The sequence below is a fragment of the Mirounga angustirostris genome, unplaced genomic scaffold, assembly GCF_029215605.1.
Source record: "Mirounga angustirostris isolate CCGP_5_RB_7025 unplaced genomic scaffold, mMirAng1.0.hap1 SCAF_4, whole genome shotgun sequence".
Classification (NCBI taxonomy): Eukaryota; Metazoa; Chordata; class Mammalia; order Carnivora; family Phocidae; genus Mirounga; species Mirounga angustirostris.
This window is the reverse complement of record NW_026991712.1, coordinates 99,280,582-99,297,734: the sequence shown is the minus strand read 5'-3', so window position 1 is coordinate 99,297,734 and position 17,153 is coordinate 99,280,582. Positions and strand designations below refer to the sequence as shown.

General features: G+C 51.8%; 1 protein-coding gene across 1 annotated transcript; it reads right to left on the bottom strand.

The window, feature by feature from the left end:
* Positions 1-1,011: 1,011 nt before the first annotated feature.
* On the bottom strand, positions 1,012-17,136 carry MYBPHL (myosin binding protein H like). The gene is given in 10 exon segments (XM_045897042.3): positions 1,012-3,576; positions 3,579-3,723; positions 4,730-4,866; positions 4,968-5,124; positions 5,266-5,405; positions 5,634-5,786; positions 5,789-5,828; positions 6,386-6,474; positions 14,714-14,827; positions 14,830-17,136. Coding segments are annotated over 10 exon segments (1,107 nt in total). The 5' UTR covers positions 14,858-17,136; the 3' UTR covers positions 1,012-3,472.
* Positions 17,137-17,153: the final 17 nt, after the last annotated feature.

The following is a 17,153-nucleotide window of genomic DNA, read 5'->3' as shown; positions in this document are numbered from 1 at the left end:
GTCACTGGGTGAAAGAGAGGAGAGGAAAGAGGGAAGGTCTGAAGTCAGGCAGATCTTGTTCAAATCCCAGCTCTGCTACTACCAGTTGCATGACTTGGAGCAATTTATAAACTTCGACTTCCTCATTTGAAAAATGAAAATTAAAAGAGATAAAGCCTGACATTCAGTATCTGATGCAGAGAAGGCTATTTCAGTTACATATTACTGTGTAACAAACCACTCCGATATTTTATGGCTTGAAACAACAGCAACCATTCATCTCATGATTTTACAGTTTGGCCAGGCTTGTGCAAGGACTACCTCTCTCTGCTCCACAGGGAGTAGACTGGGCTTGACTAGAGCTGAAGGGTCTCAGGTGGCCACACATATCTAGGGCTGTGGTTCGGGCTGTCGGCTGGGATGCTTGGCTGTCCTGCATGTGGCCTCTCCTAATTCAGTAATCTGTCCTGAGATTCTTTACATGGGAGCTGACTTCCAGAAGCAGAAGCGGAAACTGAGGTCTAGGCCCAGACTGGTACAGCATCACCTCCACTATATTCTTTTGGTTAAAGTAGGTCACATGCTCAGCCCAGGTTCAAGGGAAGGGGAAATAGACTCCAGCTCTTGGTGGGAAGAGCACCATGCCCATCCTAGCTAGGATGGGAGGAATTGCTATCTTTTGCAGATTCCATCACAGAATGCCTTTAATATCTTACTTGTTATAAGAATGAAAACAAAAGTGTAGGAAAGGGCACCTCACCTTTATTCTTTCCCCAGGGCTTAATGCGACCACTCCAGTTTCTTCAGTATCTCCCAGCCCTCAAGTCTTAGTGCTCCATCTTTACTTAGCTATGTACGTGTTTATGTGTTCTGCCGTCTGCGTCTCTGTGATGGATGTGCATCCTGTTTTCCAACTTATACCGGAGAGCGCAGAGAGGAAGAGAGCAAGTCGTGTTCAGCATCTCTTTCAGCACCAGGCACTAGATAGAGTTGAATTCAGCTCTGTCGTAGACTCTAGACAAAAGGACAGTGTTTGAAACCTCTGCGGAAGAGAATGTGGATATGAGGAGAAAGAGGAGTCTGAGGGTCTGCAGATTCCATACAGTATGGCTAAAGGATTCCAATGTTCTAAATGTTTTTCCCATAGAGAAAGGCTCAAACAGATGGACACTTAGGCACTGAGGATCCACACATTTATTTAGATTAGTGCAAACCAGACGCTGTGCTGGAGCTCCTTAAGAACACAGTCTCACCACAGTCAGGCTCCCTGGAGGCACAGAGAAGAAAGGGTATGTTGTGACTGTGACAGCAAACCCCCAGCGTACATCCAGGATGCTCCGTGGCCCCTGGGTCCTGTGCTGTCACTTCTCTACTTACCCTGCTTTGTTTCTGTGTGCTGACTGTGAGAGAGGTAGCAGAGCAAGTCCCACTGACAAGGCCAACCCCAGTGTAACATTAACATTAGCCCAGAGAGGGAACTGCGGGGTGGCCAGAGAACTGTCTTTGCAAGCCAACTGGCAGAGAGAGCTCTCCTGAGAAGTCTGTGCTTTTAATGCATCCCTGAGGGTTTTTATTTGCTCTATATCAATGATGGACTCAACTAAATGGCTTCTCAGATGGTATTCATCCTCAGTTTTCATCAGCCAGGAACTGCAAGTCCAAGGAGACGTTGGGAACCAGTTCTTAATTCTCCCACGAGCTGCTTTTTCACCCTACGCATCAGTTCATACACAGCATTTCTACTGTGTGTGATTTAGAACCTGAAGGAGCTATCCCATTTTAAACGATGATCTGAGTTGCTCTTTGTCAGTAATGTGCTGCTTGGGACCACATACCCACATGTTCAATTGTTATTGACATGACGACAATGGTGGTTTCTTCTCTCAGAAGGGAAGGAATCCATAAACTTCAAAGTAAAAGGCAAGCAAACTGGGGTGCCTGGGTGGCTCAGACGGTTAGGCGTCTGCCTTCGGCTCAGGTCATGATCTCAGGGTCCTGGGATCGAGCCCCGCATCGGCCTCCCTGTTCCTTGGGAGCCTGCTTCTCCCTCTGCCTCTATCTCTCTCTCTCTGTCTCTCATGAATAAATAAATAAAATCTTAAAAAAAAAAAAAAAAGAACATGACTCTAAAAAAAATGAAAAATATTAAAAAAAAAAAAAAAAGGCAAGCAAACTAATCTGTTTCTCACCATGCTCATGATTCTGAGGTAGAAACAGTGGACAGGAGCAACTTCCTGTCTCTTTTTCCATCCATCCTCCACTCCTGGTTGTTCCCTTGATGCCTTTTCTTACAGCACCTGCCCGCCTCCCTTCCACAGAACCCGCTTATTGTTAGGTAGATGCTATCATTCCTTTTCAGAGGACCAGTAGGTCTAATACCTGTCATCAACTTGAGTACAGATAGACAGAGGATGTGACGAAAGTAGTACCATCTATAGTAAATTCCTTCCACGGAGATGACAGTAGTAGCTTACTAAAAAAAGTGGTTAAAAGCAAAGTAGTCACCAATGACTGCATGGTTGAAAGACTCAGGCATACATATCTGTCCCGGACTCGACGCTAGCCGTAAACATGACCTACTCCATTCAGAACCCCAGTCTCTTTCCTCACCTTTGTCAGAGTTGCCCTAATCCTCTCGGGGAGCCTCAATGAGGAGCTGCAAGAATTCAGACATTTCTCAGAGTTAACATCTCCGAAATCTCTGGGGAACCTTCTTGTGGAGCACTGGGAAGGGCTATACTTCTCAGGTTTCTCCAGAGTCCATGGTGCTAATTAGGAGTCTCCTCAGGGGGAATAATAGGGCATGTAATGGCCCGTTCATTCCTGATTCATGCTATGCACACTTAGAGAGTGCCCGCTCTTGTGTCAGAAACCGGGCTCCATGCTGGCGGGGATGGGGTGGGGACGACAAAGACGAGTCAGACTGTCCCCGCCCTCACAGTGCTCTTGGTTTAACTGGGAGAAACAGATCAGTAAATAGGCACTTATATAACAATGGGCACTTATATAACAATAGGCACTTATATAACAATACATTAAATGCAATGACGGACATCAGAATGAGGTGACAGGAATGGATGGATGAATGAATACTTCAAAAGGGGTAGAGAGGACATGCTTTTTTGCCTTTTAACAAACCAGAGGGGCAAGTCCTCTGGTTTGTTTGAAAGCCTAACAGACAACTGCAGCTTTCCTGGACTGAATCAAAGACTGTATAGTTGCAAGACAAACGATCTGAGTGAAGGCCAGGAGGCTTGGGCTCTTACCACCACAGTGCTGACTCTTCACTTAAGCAGTGCTGGGAATCTTGGGTAAACCGATCACCACCCTGTGCTTCAGGTTCCTCCTTCGCAGAATGGAACTAGCCATTCTGTATTACAGAATTATGTTGGAGAGAAATAAGATATTGGATAATAAAAACGGCTCCTCAAATCCATCCTGATGATGACAGTGCTGAGAGCACCTGCAGGGGGAGCCAGCCAAGCCCTGCTCTCTACAGGCTGTGGCTCCGTCCTGAATTTTCCAGCTGTGGAGAGAGGGGATGAGTTCCGCCCTTACCTTTCACATCCACCCGACAGTCCACAGATGCCTCCCCAGGGGGTTAACCGCCTTGCAGGTGTAGATGCCCCCGTCAAAGGGACCACGTTTGCGGATTTCTAAAGAGCAGATTGCCAGGTGACTGAGAGCTCTGTACTTGGGGTTGCCTTGGATATCCATCTTGTTCTTCAGCCAGATGATCTTTGGCTGCAAGATAAAGACGAGGGGGCAGCACGGGAGTGGTGAGAACCAATTGTTCTTTTTGTGCTCAATCCCTGGAACTCCTCGCCTACAAGGCTTGGGGACACACCGGCCAGAAAAGGGGGAGGAGTAGGGTGCCTTAAGAACAGGTGGTATGGAATCTAGAAGAGATAATGGTCTTCTGGAAAGCTCCCCATTCCTTACATTTGGGGAGGGGTTCCCTCTCCAGTACCCTCAAAAGCCTTAATTAAGCTCCTTCTGTTGGTTTAAAAGAGCACCTGAAACCTTGCCTTGTTCATCAAGTATTCCTGACTAGAAAAAAGGTGGGACCTTCTGTTCCATCCTGTGCAAGCAGCCCCCTCATGGATCCCTAAGTACCGGGCCTCAGGATCTCCTCTTTTTTGTATATACATTGTTGAAGCATTCATATTCTGTTCCCACTGTTGTCCCCTCTGGTTAGAAAGTAGTTTCTAGACGGGGCTTGTTGACATTCTCTTTCTGAGACGTTCTCTCCATGTAGTCTGGCCCAGGACTTCTATGCAAAAAGTACTTGGTAAGGTTGTAGTGACGTTTTATGCAGCATAGGGTACAGAAGTACAGCGACTAGATTGGAAAGGGCCTTGCTCAGGGTCGTGGCCTCAACTCTAGACAGCTGGCACGCAGATGGCCCTGAGCAGGTGAGGCATAGTGGATGACGAAGGAGAAACCAGGGGACCCCGTCACCTCCGCCAGAAGGACAACTTGAAGCTCACGCCCAGCTGCCAGCAGATCAGTAAGTGACATCTTCATCTACGAGGAACAGACACGAAGAAAGGAAACTGGAAGCATCATCCGCATCAGTGTGTCTTGGACTCTAAGGGCCCTGCCCGTTCACAACCTGCCTGACCTGCCGCGGAAGGGGCAGGTGGTGGGGATGGAACAACGATGCGGTCAGAATGCTCTTCCGCACAGTGGAGGTTAGGGCAGGGGCAGGGAGCGGCGCGGCGCGGCCCCCCGCGGGTCTCCCGCTCACCTTGGCAGAGGCGCGGACGGAGCAGAAGAGCTGGGTGTCATAGCCGCTGACCGTCGTGCAGTCTGCCAAAGGCTGGGTGAACTTGGGGGTTTCAGAGAAATCTCGCTGCGCAGACCCCTCGGTCTTGCCAACACTCGCTGAGGGGACCAAGAAGGGCCACGCTGTCGTGCCTGAGATCCTCACCCCTCTCCAACTCTTCATCCTCTACTCTTCCCAGCTCCCAGGCCCCGGGCCCTACCTGCTTTCTGGTCATGCGCAAGGTCAGCAGTGATGGGGGCGGTCTCCCTGAGCCCACACTGGTTCTCAGCAAAGACTTGAAAGGTGTAGGAGTTGCCCATGATGAGCTTGGAGACCGTGAAGCTGGTGCGGTGATCACGCCCCACCGTGAACCACAGCTTTGGGGTCCCAAGAAGATGCCGTGAGTGAGACCCCTGTTTGGTGAACTCACTCTACCTCAGCCCACCGCATGGAGCTACAGAGCCCCATTCCAGAATGCGTTCTTCCTCTCTCCCCACTGCCTCTCAGCTGGGCCTCACCCCAGATTTTGTGTCAGCCTTCTGCACGGTGTGTCCCAGGAGTGCTGTGTTGCCCGTGTCTTGGGGAGGTGTCCACTCCAGAGTAGCACTGGAGCCCCAAACGTCCACCAACTTGATACCCTGAGGAGGGCCTGGCCTCTCTGAAAGGGCAAGCATGGCAGCGGGCATGGTACAACCCCCACATAAGCCTGGGATTCACTTCGGGAGTGCCCTTCCCCTTCTCTGCTCCGCTATGCCTCCCCTCCCCCACCACTGTGACCTTCGCCGTGGGGAGTCACCCCGGCTTCCCCAGCTCTCTGTGACGGCCCCTCTTTAGCCTGGAGACGGAGCCCCTGAGGACCACCTCTCTCCCACTCCCCGCACTGTACCGATCACCAGGATGTCAATGGTGGCAGTGGCCTCCAGCTCTCCCAGCTGCACACTGAGCTGGTAGCGACGCGAGTCAGCACGTTGGGCTTCTCGGATGAAGAGGATGGAGTCCTGCTCCCCATTCCGCACACTCACACGGCTGGCATCAAGGCACAGCCATCACGTGTCCAGGTGGTTCGAGGTTTGGGTTTGCCCTAAGAAATGGTAAAAGCTGTGAGCAACCCCAAGAGGCCCCGTGGCCCTCCCTGCTGCAATGGGGGGTCAGAGCCACCCCAGGTCCTCATGGTCACCTGACTTGAACTGCAGATGCCTTGAGTTAGAAATTGGGGGACTGTCCCAGGGGACTCGCCTCTTTCATCAACAGCCTAAGGATCATGGGAGGAACAAAGGGGTTGGCTTTGAGTTTCCCACCCTCTGAGAGTTTAGGTCACCTGGGGCAGCTGGGGCTAACAATAGCTGCCTAAACTCCCCAGAGCCCTCTAAACCGAAAGTTCCCAGACCTCTGCTGACTGAAGGACATAGGTTTGCCTCAGTTCGTCACATGGGGCATGCCCAACCCAAACCCCACCTCAGGAGTGCAGATGGAAGGGTCATTCTACCTCAGACTTCTGGTGACATGGCCCCCTCCATTTCAGGCCAGGACGACTGCCCCAGTGCCAGCAAGACTCTTAGTATCTGTTTCCAAATCAAAACCCTGGCCTGGTCCCAGCATGAACCCAACATGGACCCAGCATGGGACCAGCATGATCACCTGGAATGGGATTAGTGGGTTCACAGTGTCTCCGGCCTTCCGGATATAGGCCTGCCTCAAGGTCCAAGGTAGCCAGATCTTGGGGTGCTCTGAGTGATGGAAGGAAAGAGAACAGTGGGTGGTGAGCCTCCTGGGGTGGGAGGAGCAGAGCTCAGAGGAAATGGACACTGCATCTGCCTGTGCCCCATGGGCAGATGACCCACGTGCTCAGCAAATCCGTCCTCTCCTAGGGAATGGGAAGCTTGCTCCCATTGTCTCGCTGGGATTTAGGGCAGAGTGATTGGCTGAAAGATCCCCTCGAGAGCATTCAAGTCTTGTCAGAAACCACTGGAGCGTGAGCCTGACGCTTCTTTCTTTTAATGGGTAACTCTCAACTACTGACTTTTCATCAACCGAGATTTCTTTTTTCTGTTTGTGCACAGACTGGTGTAGCCTGTGTGGTTTGTCTTTCTATCCCTTCCCTACATTTGTCCTCAACAACGCTCCTTTTATCAAAGCTGCTTTCAATGTTAGTCTTGACCTCGAAGTGTCAGCCCTGCTTCCCAGCTTGATGCCAGACTTGAGGAGAAAGCTGCCCGCAGAGTGACACTGGACGCACTAGGGCAGCACTGACGTCACCACTCGGGGAGCTGGCATCTGGGTCCCTTCCTCTGCACGCTGCCCCGCTCGGGCGCCTGTGCCGTGCTCTTCCAGTTCATGGGCCATCACTTTGTACGGACAGACTCTGGGAAAGACTAGGCCCACTGCTCGCTGCTCCGTGATCTCCCAGGCGTGTCCAGCGAGAAGAGGGGTTAGTTCCTGTCCCTTGGCTTCCAGGATGGAGGCAGGAGATGCTCAGGAAAGTGCTGAGTATAAGGTGTGGAGGCCGCCCAGCTGTGACCTCTCTCCTCTCAGGAAGCCTCGGGCTGCCTTGGCTGAGAAAGCGCAAGCATCCCACCTGGCTTCCCTTGCGAGCCTGGCTGAGGCGACACCATTTTCCAGCTTTCTAGGGCTCTGGTCTCTCCTCGGGCAGAGATGGTCCCCTGCTGCTGTTGTCTTAAGTGGAATTGGGAGAGCGCTTCAGGTCTCGCCAACTCCCCGGCCTCTCCCCACAATTCATCCGAGCAGTTGCCAAAACTTCACCGCAAACAGGCAACAGTTTGTCAGAGGTTCCCAAACTTTCTGATAACATTTCCCGGCAAACACATTCCTGAGCATTCTACCGCAGCGCATGTGTGTTTACTTATAAGTTGGACTGTTTAAATATGTACGTTATACACTGCAAACTTCTGAGCGGTGAACTTTAAAATAAAGTAAATAGAGTTTCCACTATGTTCTTCCTGCTCCTCAGTCTGTAGCCCACTGTTTAGAGACCAGGACCTTCCCTCCCGCAGTCTGCCCCCATCACCGTCTCCAGATCACTTTTGGCCCTTGTAAGTGAATATAAACACGGACACTCAGCGCATGCTGTCCATTTTATTGATCTAGCTTCCTTTCTCGCTGCGTGGCTTATGTTTCCCCCTGGGTGGTGCAGTCTTGGACTGCACCTCACCCCGGCCCCTGGCAAAAGCAGGGACTAAATGACGCAGGGCCTCAGGGCTCTGAGCCACTGTCCTGCCTGCGCGGCTCAGGGCCCGTTGCCTCTGGAAGGACACCGCAGCGCCCGAGCCCCGGCAGCTGAACCACTCTGCTCTGCTTGCCCTCTGTTCCCCTTGGCGGTTTGGCGGGGGGTGGGGCATGAAAAACAGAAGTGTTTGTGTGATGTGTTCCCCTCCTGGGCCATCTTGGCGAGCAACGAAGGAGTTGAGAACAAGCGGATATGACTTAAGGGTTTTCTGGAAAAAGAGGGCGGCGATTGAAAAGGAGGGTCAAAACCTCATCTTGTTGGGCTTGGTTCCCCACTGTTGGGTGGGGAAATAGCCCTTCACGCTCGCTGGGGAGAAGCCGGCTTTGCTGTCTCCTGCTCTGCCTGCTTGACGCAGAAGGACCTGGATGAGCCCCTGGAGCAAGGAGACAGGGGAAAGGGCTCGGAGGGAGAAACACATTTGTGAAGTTAGGCTGCCTCCCCATCTGGAAGTGTATGCCTGCAGGACCCGTTCTCCAAGCTCGGCGTATCTGCCCGCTTCCGGGCCCTCCACTGGCCACAGGGGCCTGGGCAGGAGGAGGCAAAGAAGGGAAGGCAGAGGGATACCCTCAAGAATTGAACAGGTTGGGGTGAGGAAAGGAGCCCGGTCGTCACACCGGGAAGATGTGCTGTGTGAGCCCTGCTCAGACCTCAGGTAGGAAATGGGCTTTTCTATAGATAGGTGCAAGCTGACGTGTGTATTTGTGCCCACTTGGTGCTTCTTGTGCTTCTGAGACAACTGCCTTGGAAGACGTTAGCATTGTTTCACCTGAACTGAAGAGAACGATCAAAGAGATAGGTTTATGTGGAACATAAAGTCAGATGGTGGCCCTAGAAGGAGGATGAGCAGAACGGCCCTGAGATGCACAGGGGATCCCAGCGCGGGCAGACAGAGGAGAAGGGCTGACAGCTGGGACGGCAGTCTCTTCCTCCCTGGGGGGGCTCCCCTGCCAGTTCTTTGTTCATAGCGGGATTCCCTGACAAGATGATGAACTGACAGGGGACAAACTTAGTAGAATGTTGTGAGTCTGAGGATTAGTAGGTGAGGATTCTGCTCCCAGCAGGCTCCCAGCCCCCAGGGGCGGAAAGAGGGTGGGCTTGAGGCCAAAGCAGCTGACAAAGTGCGGGAGGTGGCAGGGGAGTATTTGGCCGCTGCAGGTGCCCGGGCAGCAGAATGCTCTTTTCCAGCTCCACCCAGGCCCTCTCGTGTGCCCGAGCAAGCGAGCTGTCTGCCCCTTTGCTAAGAATGTTAATCGGAGGGCTCATTTGGGGCATCTCTTCTCACACATCTGCGATCGAGAGAGGTGTTAATTGTACCGACCTTGGGGAAACGTGGCTTTTCCCTGACGCCCAAGGTCTTTCTGCTCCTCAGATGCCAGGACAGATGTGAACCAAAGATTAGAGCCCTACGGCACAGCCTGGGTTTCCTGAGACCAGTTTGAGACATTGAGCGTGGTTTTCTTCCATCACAGAGTCTTGGGGAAAAGGCATTTTGAAAAGTCCTTTGAGAAACATTGGCTTCTTTTTTTTTAAGATTTTATTTATTTAGTAGGGAGAGAGAGAGGAAGCACAAGCAGGGGGAGTAGCAGGCAGAGGGAGAAGCAGGCTCCTCGCTGAGCAGGCAGCCGGATGTGGGACTCGATCCCAGGACCCTGAGATCATGACCCGAGCCGAAGGCAGACACTTAACTGACTGAGCCACCCGGGCATCCCGAGACATTGGCTTCTGGGCTGTGCTGCTCTCACACGGCCTTTCTCTCAGACAGAATGCTGTCTAATTCTTTCTCGAAAATTAGCAGAGAAGGAGACTACTACTTAAAGTCCAAAGATCTTGACTCCTCTGGATTAGAAAATTCCTCTTAATTCTACCCTAATTTCATTCTGAAGTTTATGCCCATTTCCTTATTCGATGTTCATGGGAAATAAGTGTTCATATTCTCTCAAAATTTCCCTTCATGCCATTAAAGACTTTCCTCCAGCAATTTCTTTTTTTTTTTTTTTAAAGATTTTATTTATTTATTTGAGAGAGAGAGAATGAGAGAGAGCACATGAGAGGGGGGAGGGTCAGAGGGAGAAGCAGGCTCCCTGCTGAGCAGGGAGCCCGATGCAGGACTCAATCCTGGGACTCCAGGATCATGACCTGAGCCGGAGGCAGTCGCTTAACCGACTGAGCCACCCAGGCGCCCCTCCTCCAGCAATTTCTTAAGGGCTGTGTAGTTCACGTTGATGTGATTACTTATAGCCTGGAGCGTGAAGGAACAAGACAGACACATTGAAAGAACGAAGGGGGTGTGTGTGTGTGCGCGTGTGCACCTATGTGAGATAAGAGTGTGTGTGCAAGTGTGTGACAGTATGGCATGTGCGTGGGTAAGTGTGTGAGACTGTGAGCATGTGTGTGTGCATGCATGTGCCTGTGTGAGTGAATGGCTACCCAAAAAGAGCAAATGCACAAGGCAAGCTATGGCTTTGAAACAGTATGTGGCCTTGGCCTTATCAGAAACTTGTCTGGAGGGCGCCTGGGTGGCTCAGGCGGTTGAACGTCTGCCTTCGGCTCAGCTCCGCGTCAGGCTCCCTGCTCAGTGGAGAGCCTGCGTCTCCCTCTGCCCCTCCCCCTGCTCGTGTGCTCTCTCGCGCGCGCAAAAATAAATGATCTTGGGGCGCCTGGGTGGCTCAGTCAGTTAAGCGTCTGCCTTCGGCTCAGGTCATGATCCCTGGGTCCTGGGATCGAGCCCCGCGTCGGGCTCCCTGCTCAGTGGGGAGTCCGCTTCTCCCTCTCCCTCTGCCTGCCACTCTGCCTACTTGTGCCCTCTATCTCTCTGTCAAATAAATAAATAAAATCTTTAAAAATAAATAAATAAAACAAATGGTCTTAAAAAAATAAAAAAAGAAAGAAACTTGTCTGGAGGAGCGTCGTAGGAAAGGTGACCTCTGAAGCACCTTGTGAAGGATGTGAGTGTCAGCTCCTTGAAGACTATGAAACTAAGGTCAGAAATAAACAGAAGGACATAGAATCAGGCAACACTTGTCTGAGATTTGTGGCAGAGCCACAAGAGGGAAGAGGCCTGGGGCCTGGAATTATTGCATGCAGAACTATTTTTAATAGAAATAGAGAAGCTTTTTAACAGAAATGAACATCTATTGTTTTTGAGCCTTCAGTTCTGAGGCCTATTTGTTACATGGACAGGCATTCCCTGACGAGCACGGTCTCCGCCCCTAGAGCTCTGCTCTCCAGCACCAGCAACCCTGCGCACCACTGAGATCTCTGCTCCAGGCCTTCCCACCCCTGCACTCCCTGTCGTCCTCTCGGTTACCACTCTCTCTCCCACCCAACTTGCAGTCTGGTCATTACACTCACTCCCTTGTGTACCCACTCAGGTCCCTTAATCCTCTGGTACTGCACTGCGCTCTCCTAGCCATGGCCAACCCCAGTTAAATGCTTTCCAGCCACTCAGTGCCCACGTCCGCATACAGGGGAAAAATACAAGTGAGGCTGACTGTAAGCTGATGGCCACTAACAGTGACCACTAACTCGCAATGGCCCCTTGGCAATTCTTCCAGACTTCCTAGGTCCACCCAGCCTCCCTATTCTCCTGGGTGACAACTGGACACCTTCCTCTTCTAAAACCCCCATACCTTCTCCCTCATCCTCATCCTCAATTGATGACCTTGCTAGTGTCTCAGGCCTGCCTATAGCTTATTTTTAACTTGGGAGTCAGAAAAAACCTTAAAACCTATACCTGATCATGTCGGTTCTCACTTAAAACCCCTCACTTAAAATGCCCATCAGTCTCGGAGTTGAGCCAGTCTTCACAAGGGTACTACTACCTCTCTGCCCCCAAACCTACCATTCTCTCCCTTGCGCTGCTACAGGCACAGTGGCCCCAATCCATAGGGCACACTCCTGCCTCAGGGCCTTTGCGCTGACTGTTCTCTCTGCATGGGAAACATTCCCCTCAAATATCTGCATGCATTGTTCTCTCATCTCCTTTAAGTTGCTGCTTAAATAGCACCTTATTAATGAGACCATCACTGAATATCCTGTTTAAAATAGCAAACATATTTCCCACACCCAGCACTTTCTGTCCTCCTCTGCTTCATTTTTCGGCACATTTCTGACATATTACATATCTTATTTGTTTATTTATTGTCTATCTCCTTACACTAGAATGGAACCTCCACAAGGGGAGTTATTTTTGCCTATTTTATTTCTGTAGCAGTGCCTGGCACATAATAGGCATAAAAGAAATATTTGTAGAAGGAAGAAAGAGGTTAGGAAAGTAGGAGGGAGGGAAGAAGGAAAAAAGGAAGGAAGGTTGCTCCCGGGCACGGGCTCTAGCTTCCCAAGCCTGGAAGACACAGAACAGTTTGGATTGAAAGGAGATGCAGTTATTCTGAAATCAGCAGATGGACCCTTCCTCTGGGTCTCAGAGTCTCCTCTTCTCCACGGCAGGGGTGCAGCCTGTCCCCCAGCCTCCCACCGATGCTGCCTCCAGGACCCAATGCCTCCACATAGTGCTGAGGATAGACCGAAATTGTTTCCCAGTGCCCGCCGCCTACTTCTGCTTATTTAGCCACAGAGCAGGCTCTTGACTAAAAGCTCAGTGTTGGCCAGTTACAGGTTATTTTGATGTTGCAGATGCATTTCTGCCTCTGGTGCCTACTCTGTTTCCCATGCACACACACGCTCACTGAGGGGCCCCTCTGGGTCCCGCGGCGCTCCCCATCAGGTAGAGGAGGCAGTAAGAGGAAGAAAAAGTTCTTGGAGCTCACAGGGACTTAGGGACCATCTAGGCCAGGTCCATGGCACCCTGAAGGACCTTTGAATGGGCTTCAGGGGTTCTGTGAGCTCCCTGAACTTGTTCGAGTATTTTTCCTGGAATAAGATTCCACAGACATCATCAGGTTTTCCTAGGGATCCACAGCCATCAAAAGGTTATCCTTCAATTTACAAATGAGAAAAGAGAAGCCCAGAGAAGGGCACCGACTTGCCTAGGGTCACAGGACAGAGCTAGGATTTGAACTCCTATCTTCTCTAAGCAGATAACAGAATCGAACATACTTTGCAAAGTATCACAAGCAGTGCTTACTATCAATGACCTCTGGAAGGCTAATGAATCGAGCTGTTGGCGCTGGGGGCCCTGAGATGGGGGCTCCTGAGGCTGCACTGTGGCGGCGGCCAGGGGCTGTCAGGAGCCCAGGGCCCACAGCGTCTACTCACAGCCAGAGGGAGGAGCGCGGGTGAGTTGGATGCCCTCCCCCAGGGTCTTAGGGAGACCAGCCAAGTCGGGAGTCAGCAGTCCTGGCTCTCATTCTCACTCTGTGGCTTATTCCCTGGACCTTTTGGGGAAGGAACTGGTTTTCTGCCTCAAGACCATCCCAGCCTAATGTGCTCACAATAACTTCTGTTACCCCGAGCTCCTTTCCGATGGAGCAAATTCAGCCGGCTCTCTCTGCCTGTGACATTCGAACAGCTCCCGAAAACTCAGCGTCTCCAGTGAGGGTGAGAAGAGGCAGCCAACTTTCCCTACTCAGCCCCATTTGCAGGTAGAACTCTTAGTCTTCACTCCTGCCTTGGAAATATCTTATTATCTAGTCACATCTTAGTTTGGCCTCTTCCAAGGCACTTTGGATCATCTCAACAATCCTTTCTAACCACCCTAGATAGACTGAGCAGTTGGTTGGCTTGTCCAAGGGCACAGAGCTGCCAGAGGGGGCACTGGGCAGAGTCTAGATCACGTCGTCTTCTTCTACCTCTCCCTACCGTGGGGTTCCATGAGCTGCTTGCTTGCGGTCTTTGCATCCCCTGCAGTCAAGATGTCAAGGGGCCTAAAGCACGGACTTTGTGCAGGTAACAGTCTTAAATGTGCGAGGCGCCTGTGGTCCCTCCTCCCGGTTACTGCACAGGAGAAGGAGAAAGCCTGGCTTCTGCCTGCCATCTCTAGCCGGCCGAGCCAGTCACAGTGGCGACAGCCCAAGTGAACATCACAGAGCTCACAGAGCTGTTAGCTGCAGAGGCCTTGGCCAGGGGCAGCTGGGGAGTGGGCGGCTGGGCCGCCGGCATGGACACCCGGAACTGGCAGGGCCACCCACCACCTCCTGGCTCAAAAGTGCCTCTTTGCCTAGAGGCCCACAGACACCACTGTGGAAGGGAGGCCAGTGGTCCTCCTAGATGGGCTCTGCTTCCATGGGGCTCGGACCCTGAGAGGCTGGGGTTTTCCCTGGGAGCCAGCTGGAGTGTTAGGGTAGGTCCTGGACCCACAGCACTGCCCAGGGAGAGGCAGAGTGTCATGCACTGTTTGTTCACCACCCAGCCTCTTGGTTGCTAGAAGCTTTTCATTTCCCCCTTCTAATCCAGATGGCCACCATTGCACCCCTCATTCCCTCCCTAGCTTACGTATTAGTATATCTGGTCCTCGGTCCCTGGGACAGACATTTTATTACAGGTACAAATATAAACAGATCATTTTTAGTCACTGTAAAGTGCCACAAACACCATCCACTGACTTCTCAGCTAAAAAGCACAAACCCAGCAGAGACACTTGAGCAGCAAATAAGAATCCACCAAAGAAAGGGGTGGGGGCTCCGACTAATGCTCCTCCATCCTAGGTACCACCCATGAAGTCGTTCACCTCTGCACAAAGCTAAGGAGGTGCAGCCGGGTGTTAGGGAGACCTCCCTAACTCCTACCAACCCAGCCGCCTCACCCTTCCCAACCCCCCAGGTCACCTTCTATAAGGGACAGGAGCTGGGGAATGGGGCTGCCGGACTCTTGTTGAGATGAAGCAGGGGGTCCTTCGGCATTGGCTGGGCTTGTTTCTTTCACCTTCAGTGTGGATCCGAGGCCGCCTCCAGAGCTGTGGCTGCTTCCATGCTGGGCCACCCCAAAGCTGCGCTCCAGTGGGAGATTTTCACTGGTGGTGGTGAGGGAGGGGCCTCTCCAGCCTGGTCTCCCGGAGTTCCAGCCACAGGCTTATGTAACTGGCCTGGCCTTCTCCCATCCGGCTACTCTCAGCAGAAGGGCTGAAGCAGGGACTGGGGAAGAGAGGGACATCAGACAGCAGCCCAGAATAGCCGCAGGAGGACTGAGGGGACAGCCCTCGTATAACACTGCGGAGGGAGGGGAGGGCCTGAGCTTCTAACAGCTCCCCTGACTGCACACACAGACCACACAATGGGGCCCTGGCTCAGCAGGCTTAGCAGATTCACAGGCACACCTTTAAGGGCTCCTTCTCTCTCTGCTCCACAGTCAGCGAGCTGTAAGGTCTTGCCAACTCGCCCTTTTCAGGGGTCTGTCCCCATCCCCTCCAGCTAACCCCCTAGTGGCGGTGGAAGGCAGAGTCCGTGCTCTGGAGCCAGACTACCTGGCCTCACGTTTGGCTCCATCACCCACCAGCTTGTGTGACTTGCCACACATCACATCTCTCTCGGGTCTGCTTCCCCACCTGTAAAACGGAGAGGATAATGACCGTAGGGTTGTCGTGAGGATTACGAGAGGTAATCTGTGTAAAGTGCTTAGCAGAATGTAGCTAAGTGCTCCATAAATGTGAGCTATTTTTAGGTCAGGCCGGCATGTGGCCCTCTGAGATAAAGCACCAGCAAAGTGAGCGGCGGCCCGGGGCAGGAGGCCAGAGGACGTGTGTGTGACTTCTGGTTGTTCCACTCACTCATGAGCTAGGTGACCCTGGGCAAATCACTAACTCTGAACCCCAGGGATGATGCTGCCATGACTGTGTTGAGGAGAAAATTAAGTGGAAGGAAGTGGCCAGACCACCGTGTTAGTTACATACTACAGGTCCTGCACGATGTCTCGGCTCACCAAGCCATCATTCCTTATGTTCTGTACCCTGCATCTAAGTGGTTTCCTATCATATCTTCACTTCAGTAGCTCCAGAAACCAGCATCCCCTCCCGTGTGTGTGTGTGTGTGTGTGTGTAAAGACGTTACTTTTTAGAGCAGTTTTAGGTTCCCAGTAAAGTTGAATGGAAAGTACAGAGTTCCCACATACCCCCTCCTCCTTCCCACCACCCTTTTCTTTTATGGAAAAAAAAAGATGAGTGTGGTTGAATGAATGGGCTCTTTACACTCATTTTTCCCCTTTAGCCCTCAATTTGGGGGCAGAGTTGATAGGATCCCAGGCGCCTGCGCTCATATGGGGTGTGAAAGCTCCTCTTTGCAGCTCGTATAGGGGCTGAGGGCCAGGACAGCCTGCAGACACACTTCCGGCCCAGGAACCTATTTATCAGGAGCTGGGGTGGCGGAGGAGGGCGCTACGGAGCTTGGCCTCTGAGGCCAAACTCGTGCCACTTGGGGACTAGTGCGAAGGCCTCTCTGCCCGGTTTCTCTTGCCTGACCCAGCCCAAGCCCTTATAAGCACAGAGTCCCCACACCAGGTGGTATGAAATTGGCCTAGACTTTCAGTCTGAGCCCGTTGCAATAAAGGTATAAAAGAATCAAGTTAAAAATGCAGACTCCTAGGGTCTGTCCATTACAAAGTCTAATTTAATGGGTCTGGGTGGGGTCCAGGAATCTGCATTTGAAAAAGCAACCTAGTGATTCTGGTGCAGTCAGTCTTTGGACACTAGGTTGGCTAGACTTCCTGAAAATAAAACTACCATACACCATCTCCTGAGGGAGGAACTCCTCGGCCAGAGAGCCGGCTCCTTCAGAGCAAGCTCTTCTGCCTTGTCGTCTTCAGATCATGATGTCAGAGTAAGTATTCATTCGAAATGTCCTCCAGGATGGCAGGCTGAGAAGCAGTCTTCAAGGCTTGGCTAAAGGCTCAAGGGAGGACGGGAACCTCTCCTAAAAGAAATATTTGGGGAGAAAGGAAAGCCACAACTCTTTGAAAGGTCCTTCAATGAAATGGACCAGGCAGGACTATGAGCAAGAGCCGCAAGAGAAATCTAAGAGAGGCAGCTGGGAACGTACTGAACTTAAGCTTTCAGTGTTGTCACTTGTCAAACCTGCCTGAGGGAACAGCTAATTTGGGACAATCACTCTATGCCCCTGTGTCCAGAGGAAGTGGGTAGCACTCACACCCTGAGAGGGCGTGTGGGGTAAGAACGGGGAAGCTGGTGCTACAAATACCCATGGGAAGTAGACCTTTACGGGCGTAAAGAACAAGAAAAACTAAGTTTTCCCCCACAACTTACCTAATACTTCTCAT